Source organism: Arvicola amphibius, chromosome 4 (assembly GCF_903992535.2).
Source record: "Arvicola amphibius chromosome 4, mArvAmp1.2, whole genome shotgun sequence".
Lineage (NCBI taxonomy): Eukaryota > Metazoa > Chordata > Mammalia > Rodentia > Cricetidae > Arvicola > Arvicola amphibius.
Window position 1 is genome coordinate 42,610,009 of NC_052050.1, and position 23,640 is coordinate 42,633,648.

At 45.8% G+C, this 23,640-nt stretch overlaps 1 protein-coding gene and 1 pseudogene across 1 annotated transcript; both read left to right on the top strand.

Annotated features, from left to right (window-relative positions):
• The first annotated feature begins 2,231 nt into the window (after positions 1–2,231).
• On the top strand, positions 2,232–3,431 carry Ccnq (cyclin Q). The gene has a single exon (XM_038328036.1). The coding sequence runs from the start codon at positions 2,293–2,295 to the stop codon at positions 3,043–3,045; it is 753 nt and encodes a 250-aa protein (XP_038183964.1). The 5' UTR covers positions 2,232–2,292; the 3' UTR covers positions 3,046–3,431.
• Positions 3,432–6,368: 2,937 nt separating this feature from the next.
• Positions 6,369–10,838, top strand: LOC119811443 (annotated as a pseudogene).
• Positions 10,839–23,640: the final 12,802 nt, after the last annotated feature.

Genomic DNA, 23,640 nt, shown 5'->3' on the forward strand with positions numbered 1-23,640 from the left:
AGGGAGGAAGAGGGGCCCCAGGAGCAGAACTTTGGAGAGTGGCTACTGCTTCTCCTTCCTGGCAAGACCCTGACAAGCAGGCCTACATGCTCACCTGGGTGCTACTGATATTTTAATGGCTGAGGGAGGCCTGTGCCCAGGAGAGAAAGGTGCAGACTCTGGGCAGCAAGGTTCAGAGAATGGAAGAGCACCCAGCACCAGGCCTGGCACACAGTGGCCTTTGAAGAGGAAGGGTTAAAAAAAAAACCTCTGTCCCCAAGGCTATCTGGGAGGCCATCACCTGCCCGGGCCACATTTCAATTTGTCTCACACACTGGAGCTTCACTTCATTACCCATGGAAATTCAGCTTCATTGATATGAAGAGGCTAATTACTACATGAGACATAATTACAAGACAGGAAATGGATTTACAGCTGCTTTCAGAGGGAGGGGGAGCAGCAGCAGACACTGGCTGCTCTGCCCTCCCACCTAAAGGGCTAAATGCAGTCCCCAGGACCCAAGAAAGACATACTTCACCAGGCAATGGGTTCCCACAGACGTCAGGGTGCTACGGAGCTCTGGAAACAGTCCAGTTTCCCTCTAAACTTCCCACCCTTGCTGACGTGTTCCAAGAGGATCCTTTGACATTTAAAAGAAAATCATACTGAAGGGATAGGGCATTTAGCTCCTGGGTAAAATGCTGGGTTCTATCCCCAGCACTAACAATTTATGCAGCATGTGGTAGCCAGATCTTTAATTCCAGCACTTGTCAGGCAGAGGCAGGTGGATCTCTGTGTTTGCCAGCCTGATCTATATAGCAGGTCCCAGGCCTGCCTGGGCTACACAGTGAGACCCTGTCTCAAACAAACAGGCAAACAAAACCCCTTAAGAATGTAGTCTTAGCCAGGTGATGGTAGCAGAGAGAGATGGATCTCTGTGAGTTTGAGGCCAGCCTGGTCTACCAAGTGAGTTCTAGGACAGGCTCCAAAGCTACAGAGAAACCAGTCTCAAAAAAAGAAAAAAAGAAAAAATAAATCAATAAACAAAAAGAATGAAGTCTTATGGAAAAATTTAAAAAGGAAGGTTATGTGCTAGAAGTGGTCAATGGAGAGATATGTAGACATATGAGGGCACTAAGACTTGCTCTTTCTGGGGGACAGACGAATCCTGAGAAAGAAATCCTTATCTTCTACACCGTCTAATACATAAAGCTCTTTTTAAAGTCCCTTATAGCTTAGACTTTTTTCCACTTTAAAATAATGTTTGAGTCAGGTGGTGATGGCACACACCTTTAATCCCAGCACCTCGGGAGGCAGAGGCAGGTGGATCCCTGTAAATTCAACACCAACCTGGTCTACAAAGCGAGTTACAGGATAGCCATGGCTGTTATTCAGAGAACCCTGTCTCAATAAATAAATAAATAAATAAATAAATAAATAAATAAATAAATAAATAAAACAAAGTAAAATAAAAATAAAAGAATGTCTTAATTCATACAGACATATAAAGACACAAATGTTAAGTGAAGAAGTCCATCTTCCATGCTAACCAAAGATAAACAAATTAGTAATAGCTAAAGTTTCTGAGCTGAGGCAGGATGGTGTGACACATACCTTTAATCACAGCACGTGGGAGGCAGAGACAGGGAGATCTTTGTGATTGATTTCTAGGCCTGCCTGGTCTACAGAGTGAGTTCCAGGACAGCTAGGGCTACACAGAGAAACCCTGTCTCAAAAAAAAAGCTTATGAGCTGACTACGGTGGTGCACACTTGAAATCCCAGCAGGCTAGGGTTAGAGGCTCAAAAGCGCAAGGCCAGGCTGTACAAAGTACAGAAATTCTTCCTCGAAAACAAATCAAAGCATACTTGATTTGCCTATATCACTTGTTCATTTTTCATAAGCGCTCCATGAGGAGGGGACAGTCAACCACTCTGACTTGCATCTAATGAACTGAGACACAACACAGAGAGGGTCCACCAAGGTCCCCAAGGACACAGAGGTGAATGCTAGGGCGAGGGCTGGTTCTCATCCTGTCCTGTCCAGAACCTGAATTCTCAAGAACAGTGAGAAAAATCCCCTAAATTATAAATGGTATAGTCTCAAATGTCTTAAAAATAGCACTCCCTCCGCTCCAGCAAGTATCTCCTGAGATCGCATCTTTAATCTAGGGAAAAAGCCGGACAGGGTGGGTGTGGCGGCGGGGCGGGACGGGGGCGTGCCGTCAAGCGACCACGCCCCCTCCGCGAGGACCCCCGGAGCCGGCCTCGGCGTGCCGGAGAGCTTCTCCTTCCGGGGCGGCCTGCTGGGCCTCATGGAGGCTGTTCGGCCGGACGGCGGCGAGAGAGGGACGGCGGCGCCGCGAGCTGAGGAGAGGCCGGCGCCCGAGGCGAGGGTGCACTTCCGAGTAACCCGGTTTATCATGGAGGCAGGCGTCAAGCTAGGCATGCAGTCCATCCCCATCGCCACCGCGTGCACCATTTACCATAAGTTCTTCTGCGAGATCAACCTGGACGCTTATGACCTCTACCTGGTCGCCATGTCTTCCATTTACTTGGCCGGGAAAGTGGAGGAGCAACACTTGCGTACTCGTGACATCATCAACGTGTCGCACAGGTACTTTAACCCGGGCAGCGAGCCGTTGGAGCTGGATTCCCGTTTCTGGGAGCTGCGAGACAGCATTGTGCAATGTGAGCTTCTTATGCTACGAGTTCTGCGCTTCCAGGTCTCTTTCCAGCACCCGCACAAGTACCTGCTGCATTACTTGATTTCCCTCAAGAACTGGCTGAATCGTTACAGCTGGCAGCGAACCCCGATCTCTGTAACAGCCTGGGCCCTGCTTCGAGATAGTTACCATGGGGGGCTGTGCCTCCGCTTCCAGGCTCAGCACCTAGCCGTGGCAGTGCTCTACCTGGCCCTACAGGTCTATGGAGTCGAGGTGCCTGCAGAGGGTGAGGCCGAGAAGCCTTGGTGGCAAGTGTTTAGTGACGACCTTACCAAGCCGATCATTGATAATATTGTGTCTGATCTCATTCAGATTTATACTATGGATACAGAGATCCCTTAAGGCCCTGGCCAAGGCCTGACCAAAGACCAGGATTATCAGCAGCCTGGGTATGGTGCCACCAAGTTGCTGTGATGGCAGGTCTCAGCTGTCTTTGTGTTCCCAGCAGCCCTCGTCCAAATAATGCCAAGAGCCTCCATGTGGGCAGGACATATTCAGCTTCCTAGAAGTGGCAGCATTATCAGCTTTTGCCCCTTAAGAAGATGCTGCGTTTGAGGCATGGACCATTGCAATTGAGGTGTGAGGTCACCGGCTGGAAGGTTACAGAATAGATGGGACTGCACTCTTAGGCGTTTTTTAAAAACCAGATTTGGAGAAATATGAATGTGTAACATGGAATCTTATTTTGTTTAATAAAATTATGCAAATAAAATACGGGAAAACATTAATGCACAAAAGTCTGCTTGTGGTTTTACTTAGTTACAATAGTGGAGATTCTGAAAACTAAATGATCAATATTGGAGAAATGGTTGATGAAGCATGGTACATCCATAAAATAGAGTATTATTCAACCAGTAAAACTTATAAAGGGCTTATAACAGTGTGGGTAAGGGTTCATATTAGGCAGCATAAAAGATAGGATTCAAAAACATAGATGCACTATACTCTCTACAAAAAAAGAAATATACCAAGATAGGCAAACAAAGTATTGATTAGTTGGGGAGGTTTACATATTCGGGGGCATAATGATGACTAAGAGGTCTGTCTTTGATACAGCTACTCATTGTTTGCCTTCTCCACCGCGCTCCTGGGCCCTGCCCGTGGGTATGGACCTTTATGGTAAAGTCTTGCTTATCTTTCTTCACAGATGTCTGTTTAAAAGAACCACCATCATAATTTATTATCCCCATAAGTTTCCACACAGTGAACTTCCCTTAAGCATAAGACAGTTGTGTTAGCTGCCTCCTTTTCCTGGCTGATGGCATTGGGAACAGAGTAAGTGATCTCTTAAAGACCTAGGGGGAAAGGCGTGGTGAACCAGGAGGATCCTGAGTTCCAGGTCAACCTGAGCTGCAGAGTGAGGCCCTATCTCAAAAAACTTAACAAATAGACTGGGTAGTGGTGGTACTCACTGTTATTCCCAGCACTCTGGAGGCAGAGGCAGGCAGATCTCTTTGAGGCCAGCCTGGTTTACAGAGCAAGTTCCAGGGCAGCCAGGGCTACACAGAGAGACCCTGTCTCAACAAAAAGCAAAACAAACAAAACTTAAGGAAAGCAAGGAAAGGAGGTATTGGGAGCAGAACCAGGGCCCCATGAGTCTCTTGAAGAGCTATCCATTTACCCCTTCATGCTCACAACAGATTTTCTCCACATCCTTACCACGTGTCAGGCACAACTCTGGGCTCGGTAACTCTGAGTAAAATGACAGCAGAAGCTTAGTCACTCTAGAAGTGCCTGTTGATCACATAAGAAAATAGGAAGAGCTTAGGGATGTAGCTCAGTTAGTAGATTGCTTGCCTAGTATGCATGAGATCTTGGGTTTGATCCCCAGCACTGCATAAACCAGGCATGGTGGTACATACACCCCTGTAATCCCAGCCATCCAGTGGAGGGGAGGGTCAGAATTTCGACGTCAGTTCAAGGGCATCCTGGACTACAGGAGACTGTCTCAGGAGGAAAGAGGAGGGGGGAACGAAGAAAGAAGAAAAAGAAAGAAAAGGAGGAAACTGGGGTCAAAACTCATAATTGAGGGCTAGAAAGTGATCTAGAAATCAAGTCACGAGCCCCTTGAAATGGAAGGAGAGGAGAGCTGGGGAAAAGGAATGGTCTCTGTTGGTCTGGGCTGGCAGCCTCTGTAATGAACCTTCAGTGGTGTCTGGAGCCCATGGTGGAATGATAGGGACGGGTAACACAGAGGTCTTGTCTTTCAGGTTGGTTCCCAGGCGCTCACAAATGCCCCTAACATCTGGCCCATCAGGTGGTTGGCAAGCTTGCTTCATGTAGAAGCAGCATGCAGCTCTTGTCTCGGTCATCCCTGAGCCACTCTCCAGGGAGTTCCATGGCGTAGGCATCTCACACATGCCTGAGAAAGCATCTGGTCAGTGTGGGTTCTGCCCCTACACCAGCACTTAGAAGATGGCCTCCAACTTTCTCTCTTTTCCTGATATACAGGGTCTTGGAGGAGGAAAGGGATGGTGACGGCAAAGCCTTGGAGCACAGCCTTGTTTGGAAAAGCACAGCCTGACTGCAGCTTATGCCTCTGGGGCCAGGCCACTGTTTCCAAGGGCCCTTCAGAGTCCTGACTCGGTTGTTCAGGTGGTAGCTCCCAAGTGAGAGTGAGCCTGTGGGACAGTGGCAGTTTAGCCTCTCACACTCACCTCCTTCTAAGGCAACTGAGGCCCACCTTGTAAAACACCTGAGGGGATCTACAGTCATGGGGATGCAGCTGGGACCCCAGAGACAGCCCAGAAGGTGACAAAAGTCAAAGCTCAATGACACCCAAGATGTCACTGATACCCAGGGCCCAGAGTAGGATTTCCCTGAGGTAAATGACCCGCTTGTCCTTGCTGGGACCAATGAGGATAGAGTTAAGAGGAAGGAGGAAAACCAAGCAGCAAATCTCTAGGTAAATCAGGGAGTACTTAACCTGCCAAGCCCTGGTTTCCAGGACACCCAGAGCCTAAAAGACAAACTCTGCGTCACTTTCTTTCTTTTTTTTTTTTTTGGTCTCCCAGGGCCCAAAGATGTGTTGCTCAAACCCAGAGACCCTGGAATCATTGAAGTGATTTTCAGGCCTCGTGCTTTGTGGCTCACCTCCCCGTCAACCTCTCACCCAGTGTGAAGGTGCCCATCTTGCCATGAAGAGCTTAGCTCCAACCATACCCCCTGACACCCTCAGTTCAGTATGGTGATTGTGTATCTCACTTGGGACAAGCAGCTCTGGCTAATGCCAGCTACTCCCTTGTTTGCCAACTAGTTTCCTTACCTGAAAAATACAAGAGATAATGGCTCCTGCTTTAGAGAATTTTATTTTAATGCATTTACTTATTTGTGTGTGTGTGCACGCACGCTTGCGTGCATGCACGTGTATCCACACACAGAGGCCAACTTGCAGAAATCAGTTCTCTCCTTCCACCATGTAGGTCCCAGGGATCAAGCTGAGGTCCTCAAGTTTGGTGCCACCTCCCTGGCCCCTTTGGAGGGTTATTTAACATAAACCATATAAAACACCATTTCATAAAATGGTTCTGTCAGAGAAAGCAGTGAGGATAAGTGGGCAGGGAGGCTGTTAAATCTGTGAATTCCGGGGCTCTACCCTAAGCCCAGTGTAAACAATTCCCAGGAAGGGGCTCATAAATTGTATTGTTTGTTTATTGATTTGTGTAATGGATCCCCCAGGCAGTTTTTATGATTTCTTGGTAAGTGCTTAGTAAACGGCACTTCGCAGAGTCGTAATTTACTGTATCAAAATCTGTAGTTAGTTTAACAAAGATGTCACCATTTCCTTAAGAACAATAGGTAAGTACAATACTTTACATCTGGATAATTAAAAGGACATTTTGAGATTTTAAAACTTTTAAAAATACTTTTTTATTTAATGTGTCTGAGTATTTTGCCTACATGTAACTCTGGTGCCCATAGAGGTCGAAAGAGGGTATAGAAACCCTGGAACTAGAGTTACAGATGATTGTGGATTACCAATGTGGCTGGAACCTGGGTCTTCTGCAAGAGCAAGAAGGGCTCTTAACCACAGAGCTCCCTCTGGCCCTGCGATTTCTCTTAAAGCAACAGTTATCCCCAAATGTGAATTACTTTTTTAAGTCTAGATGTAATAAATGAAGTGTATGCTTTAACTGAACACCTTCCTGGGGCCTGGGGATGTAGTTCAGCCCTGGGTTCAGTTTCTAGCACTTTATTAACTAGGTGTGATGGCACACAGGTGTGATAGTGCACACCTGTAATTCCAGCCCCCAAGAAGTGGAAACAAACAGGAGGATAAGAAGTTCATGGTCATCCTGGATTGCAAAATGAGTGGAACTAGCCTGGGCTAATGATGCACTGTCACAGAAATAGACAGACAGACAGATCAGTACTTTTCCTTCTACTGACTGACTGCTGCTTTAAAAACTTTAGGGACTGATCTGGGCGGTGGTGGTGCATGCCTTTAATACCAGCACTCATGGAGGCAGAGGCAGGCAGATCTGTGAGTCTGAGGCCAGTCTGGTCTACAAGAGCTAGTTCCAGGACAACTAGAGCTGTTACACAGAGAAATCCTGTCTGGGGGTGGGGACCACTTTAGGGACAGATCATATGCTAATGCCACAATCGTAAGGTCCATCTCTGAAAGGGACCTCTGTAAGGACTTGTTACTTTATTTCAGCTTCAGAAACCATGTTGGGGTTAAATTGAGAAGTGTGCATTCTTTAAAAACATGGCAGATTCAGATGCATGACCCTTAAAAACTTTGGAAGTTAAGCTGGGCAGTGGTGGCGCACACCTTTAATCCCAGCACTCAGGAGGCAGAGGTAGGTGGATCTCTGTGAGTTCGAGGCCAACCTGGTCTACAAGAGCTAGTTCCAGGACAGGCTCTAAAAAAGGTGCAGAGAAACCCTGTCTCAAAAAAAAAAAAAAAAGAAAAGAGGAAAAAAAAACTTTGGAAGTTGTCATACAAGTTCTTATTAGTAATTTTTGTTTTGCTTTGTTGTTTTTCAAGACAGGATTTATCTATATAACAGTTATAACTGTCCTAGATCAGGCTGTCAGGCTGGCCTCAAACTCACAGAGAACTGCATGCTTCTGCCTCTCAAGTGATGGGATTAAAGGTGTGGGCCACCATACCCTGTTTCAGTAATCTTATTCACCTTAAAGAATTATTTATTTGTTTGTTTGTTTGTTTGTTTGAGACAAAGTCTCTCCACATAGCCCTGGCTGTCCTGGAACTCACTATGTAGACCAGGCTGGCCTCAAAAGTCCACAAAGATCCAGCTGCCTCTGTTTCCTGTGTACTGGAATTAAAGGCATTTGCAACCATTCCTGGGATCTTTTAAAATCTCTCTCTCTTTTAAATTAATTGATTTACTTTGTGTGTATGAATATTTCATTTGTACAGTGTATGTGCTTGTTGGGCCCCCTGGAACTGCGTTGTGAACCAGATGGTTGTGAGCCATTATGTAGGTGCTGGGAATCAAACCCAGGTCCTTTGCAAGAGCAACAAGGGTTCTTAGCCACCGAGCAATCTCTCCAGCTCCCAGCAAGTGCTTTTTTTGAAACAGAATGTTTCCTGGCTATCCTGGAACTCAATCTACAGACCAGGCTGGCCTTAAACTCAGAGGTCAGCCTGCCTCTGCCTCCTGAAAGGTATGGACCACCATACCAGCTTTTAAAATCTTTCTACTTACCTGTGACCAATTATGCCTGCCCTTTATGATCATTAATTTTTATGATTTCTACAAAACTTCTATATCATTTCTGAAGTGTCACTTCTTGTCTGATATTATCTGATTTTCCAACTCATTAGACGGATATATTGTCCTCAGTGTGAAACTGTGGACATCCGTGAGGTGTGACTCCACCCTCCTGAGTCTTGCTCCTGTGTGAATTCTCCGGAGAACCATGAGTCATGATTTCTAGGAAAGAATGTTGGTCTATTTTCATTCCCTGATTTCTTGGAATTAGCCGTCTGTAAGAGTGTCTTTGTGTCAGCCGGGGCTTGAGCTGTATGGTCTCACTCAGCAGCTCATATATCAAAATGGAATGAGCTATCTTTGAAAGCTTTCTTCACGTTCAGTAGGCAATGGGGCTTTTGAAGACAAATCCTCTGTGGCTCCAGTTCCATTTGGTGGTCTTTGGAACACTCATTGGTCTTTTATTTTGAAGAGAGGCCCGCCACATTGGTCTCCCCAGTCCTGCCTTGGAGGACTTTGCTGGCTTCTCCCACTCACCTGGATCTCATTACAAACATCTAGGCAGACCCTCAACTTGGCCCTCTTCCAGGAATAATGACAAAATCAATCTTCCATGTGCATTCACTTACATCATCACATGCATCTTCATGTATTCTATAGAAAGCCTCACCTGCATTAGCATGCATCTTGAAAAATAACCCCATCAAGGAGATATGACTACAAAGTGGATATTATCCAGAAAGTAAAACAAGTCGTTCAAGGGCCCAGATGCCTGGATTCTAATAGCAACTTCCGGTCTTAGGGTGGCTGCCTGATCCCATCTCGGATCTCATCCTGTTCCTTGTAAGCTGCTAGGAGCTCCAGTCTCCCAAAGGGAGGTCTGCAGCCTTTAACACTTTCAGTCCATGCGGGTCACTGAGAACTTGCTCAGGCCAGCTGGCCTTGTGTGACAGAGAGGCTTTATTCTGCAGTCCCATGTTCCTCTACCGCCTTCCCCTAGCAATGAGGTCATCACAGAGGTCCTTCCCTCTCACTAGGCACTCTCCTCCAACTCCGGTGGACCCTCAGTGGTTCATCTGCCCAGTCTGAATCATCGCCAGGCTGACTGGGTCCTTGGAGTAGGCCAAAGGAAGCAAGGGATGCTAAAAATCCACACGGCAAAGAGGTTGTATTAGCTATGTCTATGTAAGAAATTACCCCGAGGTTTAGCTGTTTAAAACAGAAAAGGGGGTGGGTGAAACAGCTCAGTAGGAAGAGTTTGCTGTGCAAGCCAGGGGATCTGAGTTTTATCCCTGGTATTCAGACAAAGATGGAAGAAGAGAACTGACTTCACAAAGTTGTCCTCTGAATGCCACACATGAGCTTGTGGCACGCACACACACACACACACACACGTGCACACACACACGCATGTGCACGCACATACATAGTAATAATAATACAAATAATAATACTAAATAAGTACCTTCATCCATGAACTTGAGGTATCAGATTTCCTCTTGTGTGGCCTCTGGGCTTCACAAGGACAATATATTCCATTAATCTCTGAAAACTATATTTATCTTCTGCATGACCTTAAAGGCCATGACAAAAGAAGGAAGTGTCCTTGAAGAAGTAATGGAAATACTGAAGAGAACATTTGTAGTCGGTGAAGTGGGGGGATTTGCAGCGTGACTGGTAGGTCATGGCCTAAGACCAGGGCTTCTTAAACGGTTTATACTCAGGGTCTTTTTTTTTAGCCCAGGAAATATCCCTCAGGTATGTAGTTATGTAAGTTTACAGAGGCAGGGTAGGGAAACTATTCCATTGGTAAAGTGCTCACTATTCAAGCATGAGGTCCTGAGTTCCAGCTCCAGCACTGGCATAAAAAGCCAGGCATGTCCATGGTACCTGTGAGCTCAGCACTGGAGAAGGGGAAATCAGAGGATCCCTGGAGCTTACTGGCTGGTCAGTCTAGCTAAATCATTAAGCTTCCACTTCAGGGACAGATTCTGTCTCAAAAAATAAGACAGCTAATACTTAGAACACGGCTTTCCTTTCCACAATCCCTCACGCTGGTCCTTTCCCACTTGGGTCTGGCAGAATGGCTCCCACAGAGAGGGGTGGCAAGAAGAAAAAGAGCTGTTCTGCCATCGACAAGATGGTGACTGGAGACTACAGCACCGCCATTCACAAGCACATCCATGGAGTAGGCTTCAAGAAGCATGATCCTCAGGAAGTCAAGGAAAGCCGGAAATTTGCCATGAAGGAGATGGGGACTCCAGATGTGTGCATTGATACCAGTCTCAATAAAGCCATCTGGGGCAAAGGGATAGGGAATGTTCCTTATTGTATCCATGTACGTTTGTGCAGAAAACACAAAGAGGTTGAGGACTCACCTAACAAGCTCTACATATTGGCAACATTTGTGCCTGTTACCACATTTAGTCAGTCAACGTGGATGAGAACTAACCTGCTGAATGTCAACTAAAACTGGAGAACTGCCTTCAAAACAAATAAACAAGCAAACAAATACATAAGGCAGGGAAGTGACTGACGAAGATACCTGACATTGTCTTTCAACGTCTCCTTCCCCACATGAGCATGAGCACGCACACGTACCAACAATACATAAATGGACAAAACATTTGCTGAAACTAATCATAAAGAAATTTATTCTAAAACAATTCCTTGGCATTCACATAATTTAATCCCTTATTAAAGATGAATACATACTAACTAATGCCATGAATGTGCTTGTGTATTTCTACATCAGCGCTACTTCTTGGCTGAGTAATTGATGCTGCAGGGCACAGCATCTTCGATACATTTCAGAGTTGATTGATTCTTTGATTTTATCATTGTCAATGCTGAGAACACTACTCTGCAAAAACTCACAGCACAAAATGGCAAAAACATTGCTTAGGGCCATTTCAGAAATTGTTGAGAATTCTGTCCTTGATTGCAATTCCAAACCCATTTAACAATTTTTTAAAATGAAACTCAAGTCAGCAATTCAAGTAGCAATCTAAAAGGCTCTTTACATTTATTTTGTGTGTGTGTGTATATAGAGATCAGAGTGTGTGTGTATGTTTGTGTCTGCGTGTACATGTAGAGGTCAGTGTGTGTGTGTGCGTGTGCATGTAGAAGTCAGTGTGTGTATGTGTGTGTACGTGTAGAAGTCAGTGTGTGTGTGCGCATGTAAAGTCAGTATGTGTGTGTGTATGTATGTGTATGTGCATGTAGAAGTCAGAGTGTGTGTGTGTGCAGAGTCAGTGTGTGTATGTGTGTGTGCATGTGTGTGTGTGTGCACTCACATGCATGTAGAGGGCAGAGGACAATCTCCAGGAGCTGGTCTTTTCCTTTCACCATGTGGTTCCCAGCGACTGAAATCACACTGTCAGGCTTGGCAGGAAGCACCATTACCTGTTGGATCATTTCATCAGTCCACAAGCAACAGCTTTTTGTTACTGTTGTTTGCTTTTGCTTTTTCTTTTCAAAGGATTTAATTATTTATTTTGTATACAGCATTCTGCCTGTATGTATGCCTGCACTGCAGGCCAGAGGACACCAGAACACATTTTAGATGGTTGCTGGGAATAGAACCCAGGTCCTCTGGAGGAGCAGCCAGTGCTCTTAACCACTGAACCATCTCTCCAGCCCGTTTTGTTCTTTTCAAGGCAAAGTTTCTCTGTGTAACAGCTCTGGCTGTCTTAGAACTCTCTTTGTAGATCAGGCTGACCTCAAACTCACTGAGATCCACCTGCCTCTGCCTCCCACATGCTGGGATTGAAGGCCATGTGCCACCACTGCCCAGGTACCTGGTAACAAATTTTAAAACCATATATTCTCACACAATTCAATCTAAAGATATACTAACTTGATGTTTACATGCTGCGGAATGATGGAAGGAAAACTCTTTCTGTAATTAATCCTTCCTATTTCTGTAAAAGCAGAAAGTCTCATATATACAATAAAAACTACGATTCCCAGCATCCACTAGTCTCAGAGCTGAGCTGAGGTATTTGAGTCAGGGCTCTTTAGCATAATATGGGATGAGGAACATGCAGTACAAAGCGCAGGTGCTCTGTGTCCAGAACCAAGGCTGCAGGGAAGGTGTGCAATGGAACACGAGTGGGCACAGTCAGAACCAAGGCTGCAGGGAAGGTGTGCAATGGAACACGAGTGGGCACAGTCAGAACCAAGGCTGCAGGGAAGGTGTGCAATGGAACACGAGTGGGCACAGTCAGAACCAAGGCTGCAGGGAAGGTGTGCAATGGAACACGAGTGGGCACAGTCAGAACCAAGGCTGCAGGGAAGGTGTGCAATGGAACACGAGTGGGCACGGTCAGAACCAAGGCTGCAGGGAAGGTGTGCAATGGAACACGAGTGGGCACGGTCAGAACCAAGGCTGCAGGGAAGGTGTGCAATGGAACACGAGTGGGCACGGCCAGAAACAACTCAACTTCATCACTGGTTCAATTCTGAGTTAAATTTTGGTGGTTGTATATTCACTTTTACTGTTGCCAGATTTTGACCCCGTATTTAGTCATGTTACCCCATATGGAGAGACCTATGGTTTAAGAAGCTGGATTGTTGACAGTTTGCACTACCTGTTGCACTTGTGCAAATTTAGATGCTCCGGCTTCCCTGGGGTCTTACTCAATCAGATCCTGAGAGAAAGAGGCAGGAGAACAGGGAAGCTGGCCAGTGTGCAAGACCTGTGCACGATGCCATTCTAGCCAAACAGGGCCGAGTGAGATGCAGGCCAGACTTTGAAACTACTAAAGGTCAAAGGAGAGATGCTGAAGGCCGCCTTTGAATTCTCCAAAGCAGAACCGAGAGCAAGTGGCAATGTCTAAGGATCAGGAAGATCAAGGATTGTTCCATCAGTGAAGGGCAGGACAAGAAGGATGCCTGGACAAGCGCCTCTAGCAAAAAGGCACTTCTTGCTGTGGTGGCGGGTCCCTCCTGGGTGGTCAGCCTCACTGGAAAGCAGTCTGCACACGCAGGAGAGACGCTGCCCTGACGTGCTGTCTCCCCTGCTGTCACCTTCCATGACTCTAGTTCAGATTTGCTGAGATTGACAGAGCTGCCAGAGGAGCCAACTCGGCTGTCTGGTGTGCACAGTTAAAAATAATCTTTAGAGTTTGCTAAGCTGGCTTCTGAATATCAGTGGCTCTAATTGATGGGCAATCTTCTTGCTGTTAGATGAATTTAAAAACTACTGCTTCCTCAAAGTGCTGTCATCCCAGCTGTTGTCTGCCACGCCTCCCTGGGTTGTCCTCTTTACCTACTGACCCCAACCCACTCAGCCTGTCCCCACCAGAGGCCACACCTGTGCTCTGATCCCCCGGAGTCTGAGGTTTCCCGTTTAAAAGACACTCTGAAAGCCAGCTCAAGCACAGAGAATAACAAGGGGGCTTCCTCATAGTTTATTTTCATTTTCAAGAAGATCTCTCTGCTTCAGCCACCTCGGGGGGCAGGTACAACAAAACGACAAGAAATGAAAACATTGAGCCACATTAAAATGCTCTGCCAGCAACAGCCAAATCCTGAGCCTTTGGAGACTAAGCTGACGGCAAATGCAGCTGTCCCTTTGCTAGCAACAGGGATTGTGGGCTCAGATTGACGGCTTTGGGTTTAAGCCCAGGAGTTTAATGATAATGATGATGGTGGTGGTGATAATTATCATAATAATAGCTAACCTTATTGAGGGCTTTCTGTGTGCCAGACACTGCACAATGCATACAATGTGTTTATTTCTCTCTGTTTTTCTGTATAATATCTGCGTTCAGATAGTGAGAATCTCATTGGATTCTTACTGTATTTCTGCCAAAGATAACTTTGGTAGAATATCATTGCCCCATCTTACAGAAAGGGAAGCTGAGGCTTGGAGAGCGTCAATGACCTGACAAACGAGTTTTGGAGCTAGGACACTCATGGTTTATTTTCAACCATCACTCGAATCTTCTGGAGAGATATGTAGGGAAATATTGAAGAAATAACCAGTTCCTATGCTTTCAACGTATCCCTGTACTCGGTTCTAGTTCTGTGACCTGTTTCCTTCTCTGTGAAATAACACCTCAAATGTGTCCCTTGCCCTTGCAATTCACCTTTGGATGTGAACTACAGACTCAAGTTTCCTTAAAAGGGGGAAATTTACTGAAACGATACACGTTGTTTTAATGTGAGTAATAATTTTAATGTTCAGTTGCATCCTACATCCCAGCTTAAACCAGCTTACTGGACCTAGTTTGTTTTGTGGTGCTGGGAGCCAACGCAGGGCCTCATTCACTCCATGACATCCTGTGGTTTTTGTTGTTTGGCTTTGTTGTGTGCATGTGTTATTTATTATTAGTATGTGTGTGTAGGGGGTTGCCACGGCGTACACGTAGCGGTCAGAGAACAACTTTGTGGAGTCAGATCTGCCCTTCTGCATTTACATGGTGTGCTGGCTAATTTTGTGTCAACTTGACACAAGCTGGAATCATTTGGAAGGAGGGAACATTAGTTGAGAAAGTACCCCTGCCAGATTGACCTGTGGGCAAGCCCGTGGCTCATTTTCTTGATTGATGACCGATGTGAGAGGGCCCAGTTGACTGTGGGTGGTGCCACATCTGGGCTGGTAGTTCTGGGTTTTATAAGAAAGGCTGAACAAACCATGAGGAACAAGCCAGTCAGCAGCATCCCTCCATGGCCTCTGCATCAGCTCCTGCCTCCAGGTTCCTGCCCTATTTGAGTTCCTATCCTGACTTCCCTCAGTGATGGTCTGTGGTATGAAATTATAAGCTTAAACAAAGCCTTTCCTCCCTAAGTTGCTTTGCTTGAGTTTTATCACAGCAATAAAACCCTAAGACACGTGGTTCCAGGGAGTGAACTCAGGTATAAGGCTAAGACACAGGGTCTATACCTGCGGAGCCATGTCCCAGGCGGCTTTCCATTGCTGTGATAAACACCATAGCCAAGAGCAACTTGGGAGGAAAGGCTTTTTTCTCTCTCTCCTTCAGTTTCCAGGTTAAAGTCCATCATCAGCAGAGACCAGAACAGGAACACTGCTCACTGACTTCCTAGCCTTGCCTTGCTTGCACAGTCTGCTTTCTCGACACCTCAGGACCACCTGCTTCGGGGTGGCACTGCCCACAGTGGGCCCTCCAACATCAATCGTCAAGCAAGAAAATGCCCCCACAAATATGCCCATGAACCAATCTGATGGAGGTAATTCCTCAGCTGAGGCTCCTGCTGAGGAGCTGACTCCGGCTTCTGCCAAATTGACAAAGAACAAAGAAACTGAACCAGCACACCCATCTTGCTGGCCTTGTTTTTATATTTTTTATTTTTAAGTATCTCACTGTGTAGCCCAGGCTGTCCTGGGATGCATCCCCTGCCTTTTGTTTTGTTTTGTTTTTCGAGACAGGGTTTCTCTGTAGCTTTGGCGCTTGTCCTAGAACTCACTCATGTAAACCAGGCTGGCCTCCAATTCATAGAGATCCGCCTGCCTCTGCCTTCCATGTGCTGGGATTAAAGGCGTGTGCCACCACCTCCTGGCCTGGGGCTGCCATTCTTAATCTCTCTTAGATCCACTCCCTCTTCATCTTCACTGCTATGGTTCTGACTGTTTCACCAGGATGCTGCAGCATCCTAAACTGTCTCCTATCTCCCCCTGTCTCTTCAGTCTTCTTCCAAAAGCTGGAACCTGAAATCTAACTGTCATTCTCTAAGAACCCATCTTCATAGGATAAAGTTGGATCTCCAGAGCGCAGCCCCAGGGTGCCCCATGACTTTGCTCCTGAGTTCACCTTTACCCTAGGATGCTTTGTTTCCCTGCATCCCTGACACCATCTGGATGAGGCTTCACACCCCCAGTCTCTTGATCCCCTGTGTCCTAGTCCTGTAGGCTCTTCCAGGAAGAAGAAGTCTTTTCTCCCCCACAAAGCCTTCCCTGGAATCTAAGGTGTAGGTGACCACTCCTTTCATAGCACTCGGGCTTTTTATAGTCGCCCTTCCTAACTATATTAAAATTCGTATCCTGTCTGTCTCCTCCATTTGACTGGAGCATCTTGAGGAAAGGATCCAAGTCGTACCTATTTCTGGAACTCTCACACCTAGAACACAGCCAGCAGCCAGGATGGAGGGCTCAGTACATGTTGAATGAGTGGATAGGTGGGTGGGATTCAAGTATTGATCACCAATGATTGGCAGAGTGGTTGGCCTATGAGATTAGGGAGTTAGATGCTGATGTGAGGAATAGAGGAGTCTCTTTTGGAAGAGCCAGAAGGAAGCTAGTGTGTCACTTAAGAGCACAAGATTTTGCCGGGCGATGGTGGCGCACGCCTTTAATACCAGCACTCGGGAGGCAGAAGCAGGTGGATCTCTGTGAGTTCGAGACCAGCCTGGTCTACAAGGACAGGCTCCAAAGCCACAGAGAAACCCTGTCTCGAAAAACCAAAAAAAAAAAAAAAAAAAGAGCACAAGATTTTGAATCAAAATCTAGCTTTAAATTCTGTCTCTGTAGCTTGTTATGCCCAAATGACCATAAGCCTTGATTTCCTGACCTAGGGAAATTGGGAGTAATAATACCTGCCACAGGGTTATTGTGCAGATTAAGTGAATGTTAGTATGTTTTTGAAGCAAGGCAGAGGAGAAAGTTGTATTATGTGATTAGTTGGTCCCAAAACCCTTATTGGGGAGAGGACAGTCTTTGCCAAGAAACCATTCTGAGAAGTGCTGAGGTGGAAGGTGGGACCATGGGTGGCACCAGAGCTTCCTCAGAGAAGAGAAGGGAATTTTCAAAGGAAATTTTTTATTTTCCATCTTACAAATTGAATATATTTGTTGGGCGGTGGTAGCGCATACCTTTAATCCTGGAACTTGGGAGGCAGAGGCAGGCAGATCTCTGTGAGTTCAAGGCCAGCCTGTTCCTCGAAGTGAGTTCCAGGACGATCAGGACAGTTTCACCGAGAAACCCTGTCTCAAAAAACAAGAAAAAAAAAAAAAAACAAATTGCATGCATTTATTTTTCCGTGGGTAGGGGGTGGCTCGTGTGCCAAGACATGCATGAGGAGGCCAGAGGACAACCTGCTGGAGTTGCCTCTCTCTTCTTACCATGTGGGTCCTGGGATCAAATTCAGACCATCAGGCTCAGAGGCAAGCATCTTTACAAGACTGAGCCATTTTGTAATCCTCACAGGTAAATTTTTTTTACTTTAAAAGAATGTTGTGTTTATGAAACATTTGTAGAGAGTTGAGAGCATAGCAGCTTTCCTTAAGGTTAACACAACACATGTGTCAAATGTCAGGGATTAGCACGCTACAGTGCCGCGGCAACGAAAGTCAAACATTTTAAAATGAGTGTGTCCAGATGTGTGTGTGTGTGTGCATGCGTGTGCATGTGTGTGTGTGTGTGTGTGTGTGTGTGTGTGTGACTGAGTGTGAGCGCATGCGTATGGAGGCCAGAGAGCAATATCAGCAGCAGATAGGGTCTCTGACTGAACCTGGAGTCCACCAGTTTGGCGAGACTGTCTGGCCACAAGTTCCTCCTCTTTATTTTCCTCTCTCTGCTCTGGGATTGCAGGTTCTCATCTCCACACCCTGATTTTTCTGGGGTGCTGGGCAGGGCACTCACTTCCTCATGCTTGGGCAGCAAGCACTTTACTGGGAGAGCCTCATCCCCAGCCTTTGATTGGTATTCTGCACGTCCTACAAACAAATAATCCTTTCCGTTTCCAAAATGCCTTTCGGCCCATTGTTCTGAGAGGTAGGAAGATGCGCCTACAGACAGGAAGCTGGGAGGGAGGACCGGTGTTGTAGGGTCTGCCCAGTTGCAAAGGATGATGGACTAGAAGCCATCTCCTCCTCTTGAACCTGGGATCATTAGCCGTGATTATCAGTGTTTCCCCAGTGAGAACTACTCTGATCTTTTGGTGGAGTGGAGGTGGGGGAGAAAAGCCCAGATTCAGAACATGCAGAATTTCCAAAAATGTCAACATTTTAGCCTTAACAAATTTATTTGAAAACACATTTCTCCAAAATAATTTATTCCTAAACAGCTAAAGAAGAGGGGGGAAGGCAGTTGTCAGAGACTGAATTGAGCAGACAGGATAACAGGCAGGTTAAGGGGAATAATTACAGGCTTTTTTCTCCTTATTCAACAGCTTCTTTTTCAGGCCTGTCAATCACTGTTTATCACACTTGAACCAAAACAATGATTTCCCCCCCACATTTTCCTCTCTGAGGTCAGGAGGATCTACTGGGGAGATGGTAACTAAAGGTGGGGGCTGCAGCCAGACACCAGGGGCCCTTGCCAGTGAGAGGGGCCCATGCCCAAAGCTTATACTGTACTTGATGGAACAGGAAGAAAACATTTTCTGATCTTCTAAGGAGGGGTGATGTCCCCCTTTTCCTTAGGTGCTGGGGATTGAATCTAGTGTCTTGAGCTCCTACCTCTAAACTATACGCTCAGCTCCAGCCTCCAGGGAGTTACTCTTCTTTTGTTTATTTTTAAACAAAATATCATTCTATAGCTCAGACTGGTCTCAAGCTTACAGTAACCCTCCTGCTTCAACCTCTAGAGTGCCAGGATTACATATGATCTTTAAACATTTGTGTGTGTTGTATGTGTGCGTGTACACACGTATGCATGCATATGTGCCCTTGTGCATATGTGAAGGCCAGAGGACAGCCTGAGGAGTCAGTTCTCTCCTGCTCCCAGGCGAGTCTTGGGGATTGAATTCAGATCATCAGGCTTGGCAGCAGGTGCCTTTACTTGCTAGCCCATGGCATTAGTTATTTAAATGTCTCAATGGCCCTGCCAGATGGGCACTTTGGTTCCCATTTTACAGATGAGGACTCTGAGATTCAGAGGGGGCAACTGCAAGCACAAAACAGAAACACACGCAAGGCTGCAAATGCTAACAGTACTGCATTATAGTTCCAGAAGAAATGTCATTTATGCTCAACTAGGACAGGCATCTGGGTCCCCAAAGTAGGCAAATCCCTATCCTACTGGAACACTGGAGACTAATGAAGAGCAATCAACCTGGCTCCAAGCAAGAGAGGAGAAAGAGGAAGGGTATACTTAAATTAAGGACCTCGGATGGCGCTATTTGCAAAATAGGTCCCCAGACTGACTGGTGGCACAACTTCTTCCAAAAGCCATTAAATGAAACTCTAAAAAAAAGATGAAATCTGGCCACAGACCCACCTCAGGAGGATTGCGCTTGATAGAAGAGGAGGAAGGGTAGGTAGGCACAGAGGGTAAGATCTGACCCATGAGAGGTCAGGGAAGGTATACTGGAGGAACGGGTGACCATGCTGAGTGGTGGTCTAAGTGAAAGCAGAGAAGAGAATTCCCAGCAGACATGACACACGTAAACACAGCTGCTAAAAACATCACCGAATGTGGAGGAGACCATAGTGTTGAACTTGAGAAGCAGTAGCTGTTAATAAGATGATAGCTGGCAATGGCTAGCTTCTATTGAATGCCTACCATGTGCCAGACACTTCTAAGATTTACATATATTATTCATTCTCTCATGCCACAAATACAGAGCATTGTAGGACTGGCTGCATGATTTGCGGAGGGTTTCCAGTGCACTTGTGACAATGTGGGACCTTGGTCAAAACAAGAGGAACTTCCATCTGGTCTCTCTGTTCTCCTCATGCTATTTTGCTTGATGATGCACAATATCCTTGGGGCATAATAATACTGGCATATACAGATTCAAACACAGAATTCTTAAGAATATCAAAGTGGTGTGATCATTGAGCACTAAGCTTGAAGTATAAGTCCCAATTTGGAGAGTGAGCCTCATGCAACTGCGGGTTGCATGCACTTGAAGCTATCCTTGGAGTGCTACCTCATTTTCAAGTCTACTTCTTTTGTTTTGGTAGTAGGGACAGGGCACAAGGTCTTATGTATCCCAGACTGAACTTGAACTCACTACATAGGTTACTCTAGAACTTCTTACCCACCTGCCTCTACCTCCTGAGCCTGGGATTATAGCACTGTGCTACCATACCTACTTTATATGGTGCTGGTGATGGAATCCAGGGTTTTGTGCATGCTGGGTTAGTACTCTTGTGGATGAACTACACGCTCAGCTTGATTCTATGGTATAGCAGTGGAAAAGTACACTGTCCTGCAGCTTATATCCAAGTGGAGGTAGGAAACGAACACAATGGGAAATTATATGGTACACGCAATGACAGTAATTACCGAGGAAGAAAAACGATGCAGCAAGAGAGCAGAGTGGTATTAAAAAGGGTGCTGTGTGTATTCATTGGTTGGTTGGTTTTGGTGTTTCAAGACAGGGTTTCTCTGTGTAGTCTTGGCTGTCCTGGAACTCACTTTGTGGATCAGCCTGGCCTTAAATTCAGAGATTTGCCTGCCTCTGCCTTCTGAGTGCTTGAATTAAAGGTGTGTGCCACCATGGCCACCTGAGAGTGCCATTTTTAAAAGGTTGGCCAAGAGAAGGCTCATTAAAAAGATGACTTCTTTTATAATGTCTTTGTTGTTGTTGTTGTTGTTGTACACTTTTTTCAAGCACGCACATGCCATGGAGTGAGTGTGGAGGTCAAAGGACAGCTTAAGGAATTCAGTTCTCACCTTTCGCTGAGGATTCTGAGGCTCAAACTCAGGATGTCAGGCTTTTGCCGAAAGCATTTCACTCACTCAGCCATCTTGCTGGCTGTAGAAGATGACTATGAATACATATCTTGTTCTCATTTAAGAATACATCAATTCAGTAGGTAAGGCCCTCCCAGGACCCCAAGATTGCTTACTTTGCCACTTCAGCCTATAGCTCATGGTGTTAACCCATGGGCTGTCAGCACCAAACTCACGGACAGCTCCTTCCTCATGCCTTAATTCTACCAAAACCCAGTCTTTCCTGAGGTTCTGTTCAAGATGCCCCTGCCTTCCTTGCTCTCTTTGCCACAACTTTGGGCACTGGAGCCAGGATCTACCTGGCCGTTATTCCACAAGGTGCCTCGAGGTTCATGATTCTAAAAGAAACCAGATCAAATAACATTTTAAAAGCCGTTAAGTAAATAAACAGACACTCTGTCTTCCCACCCCGTCTCTGTGTGTGTTGTATGTATGCATTATGTGTGTCTGTGTATTTGTACCTGCATGTGTACAGATTTGGGCCCATGCATGTGGAGGCCAGAGATCCACGGTGGGTGTCTCGTCTCCCTCAGTTGCTCTTCACCTTATTCATTGTAGACAGGGTCTCTCACTGAACCTGGAGCTCACCTCTTGGGGAAGACTAGTTGGTCAGCAAGCCCCAGGGATCCTCCTGTCTCCATATCCCTGCTGCTGGGATTACAAGTGTGTGCCGCCATTCCTAGCATTTTTGTGTAGGTTCTAGGGACCAAACTCAGGTTCTCAGGTTTGTGTGAGGCATCGCCCTAGGCTCTAGATAATAGACATTCTAAACCTGAACATCTGACTTCCATTTCTTAGGAAATGTTGCATTGTTGTCTACAGAGGCCGATTCTGACATAGCATTTGTGTTTTGCAAGCGGCATAACTTTTAAATTTTTCTTTAACAAGCCCCTACTGGATTGGAATTAATGTCTCTTATGGTTTCACTCTCCTTGGCTTTATTTTTCGTGTCTCAGGAAAGTGCTTATGTAGCTGGCTCAGCTTTTCACGAATTACCAGGGGATTAAAGACACATTTGGGGAGACCATGCAGTTTAAATAATCTCAAGAATATGCAGTTTAAGTAGCTCTGTTCACTTCACGCCAGAGGTAGGCATGGGCTACGGAAGGAGGAGAATGGAAACCACGGCCATGTAGTAGTTTCTGTTTGGTTTGATTAGAACTGTAACATATACAGATGAACAACTGATTTCTTAAAATCTAAGTTACAATGCCGAAATGGCAGAAGCTTAAGTCATGCTGGGCATGATGGCACATGCTTGTTACCTGAGCATTTGGGAGGTAGAGGTTCAAGATTATCAGAAGTTCAAGATTATCCTTAGGTACATAGTAAGTTTAAAGTCAGCCTGATCTACATTAGGCCCTGTCTAAAACAAACAAACAAACAAACAAACAAACAAATAATAAATAGCAACAGTAAACTAAGCAGAAAGAGAGTGCTGTGGGATATTTGTTTATACTGTGTGAAGATGTGTCTATGTTTTACTTCACTCTCCTAAGGCACCTGATTGGTTTAATAAAGAGCTGAACAGCCAATAGCTAGGCAAGAGAGAATAGGCAGGACTTCCAGGCCAAGGGAGGAACTTGGGATGAATCTAGGCACATGGAAGATGCCAGCAAGACAGTGAAGAAGTTGGGCATACAGTACATAGGGAGGTAAGTGAGCCATGTGGCAGAATGTAGATTAATAAAAACAGGTTAATATAAGTTATAAGAGCTAACTGGAGGCCAGCCTCCAGTTACAAGACCTCCAGGTCTACAAGAGCTAGTTCCAGGACAGCTAGGACTGTTACACAGGGAAACCCTGTCTCAAAAAACCAAGGGAAAAAAAAACTTAAAAAAAAAACTAATTGGGAAAAAGCCTAAACCAAGACCAGGCTTTTATAATTCATAATAAGTCTCTGCGTCATTATTTGGGAGTGATCTGGCAATTCAAAAGAAAGTCTGACTACAAGAAAGGAAGAAAGAAAAAGAGAAAGAGCCAGGTGATGGTGGTGCACGTCTTTAATCCCTTTAAGCACTGAGGAGACAGAGGCAGGTGGATTTCTATGAGTTCAAGGCCAGTCTGATCTACAAAGCAAGTTCCAGGACAGCCAAGGTTATGCGGAGAAACTTGTCTTGAATAACAAACCGGGGGGGGGGGGGGGGGTGTGGTGCTCAAGTTGTCATCAGAGCTCCTTAAATTGAGGTTTTTCTTCTCTAAATTTGGTTGACAGTGAGTGAGAACAACACTCTGGTACTAGTGTGTGTGGTGGAAAGACCAGTTGACAGCCTCTAAGAATACTCAGCTGACCCCTCTTCTAGCAGGCTGAGAAAGGGAACCCGCATTTTCGGCATAACTTCCATGTGCCCAAGTCTCCAGCAGACACTTTCTGCGTGTTATCTCATGGCATCTCCCAGCAACCCTGGAAAGCAGGAATTACCACCACCATCTCACTCCTGGCATAGCTGAGGCTTAAGAAGGAATCATAACTTATGACCACTTAGTCTGCAGATAGCAAAGCTAAGATTCAAACTCAGGTCAGTTTTAACACCAGACCATGCTGCTGTAGCTTTGGGAACTCCATTAAAGAAAAGGTGCTGGTGGCATAGCAGAGAATGCCCCTGG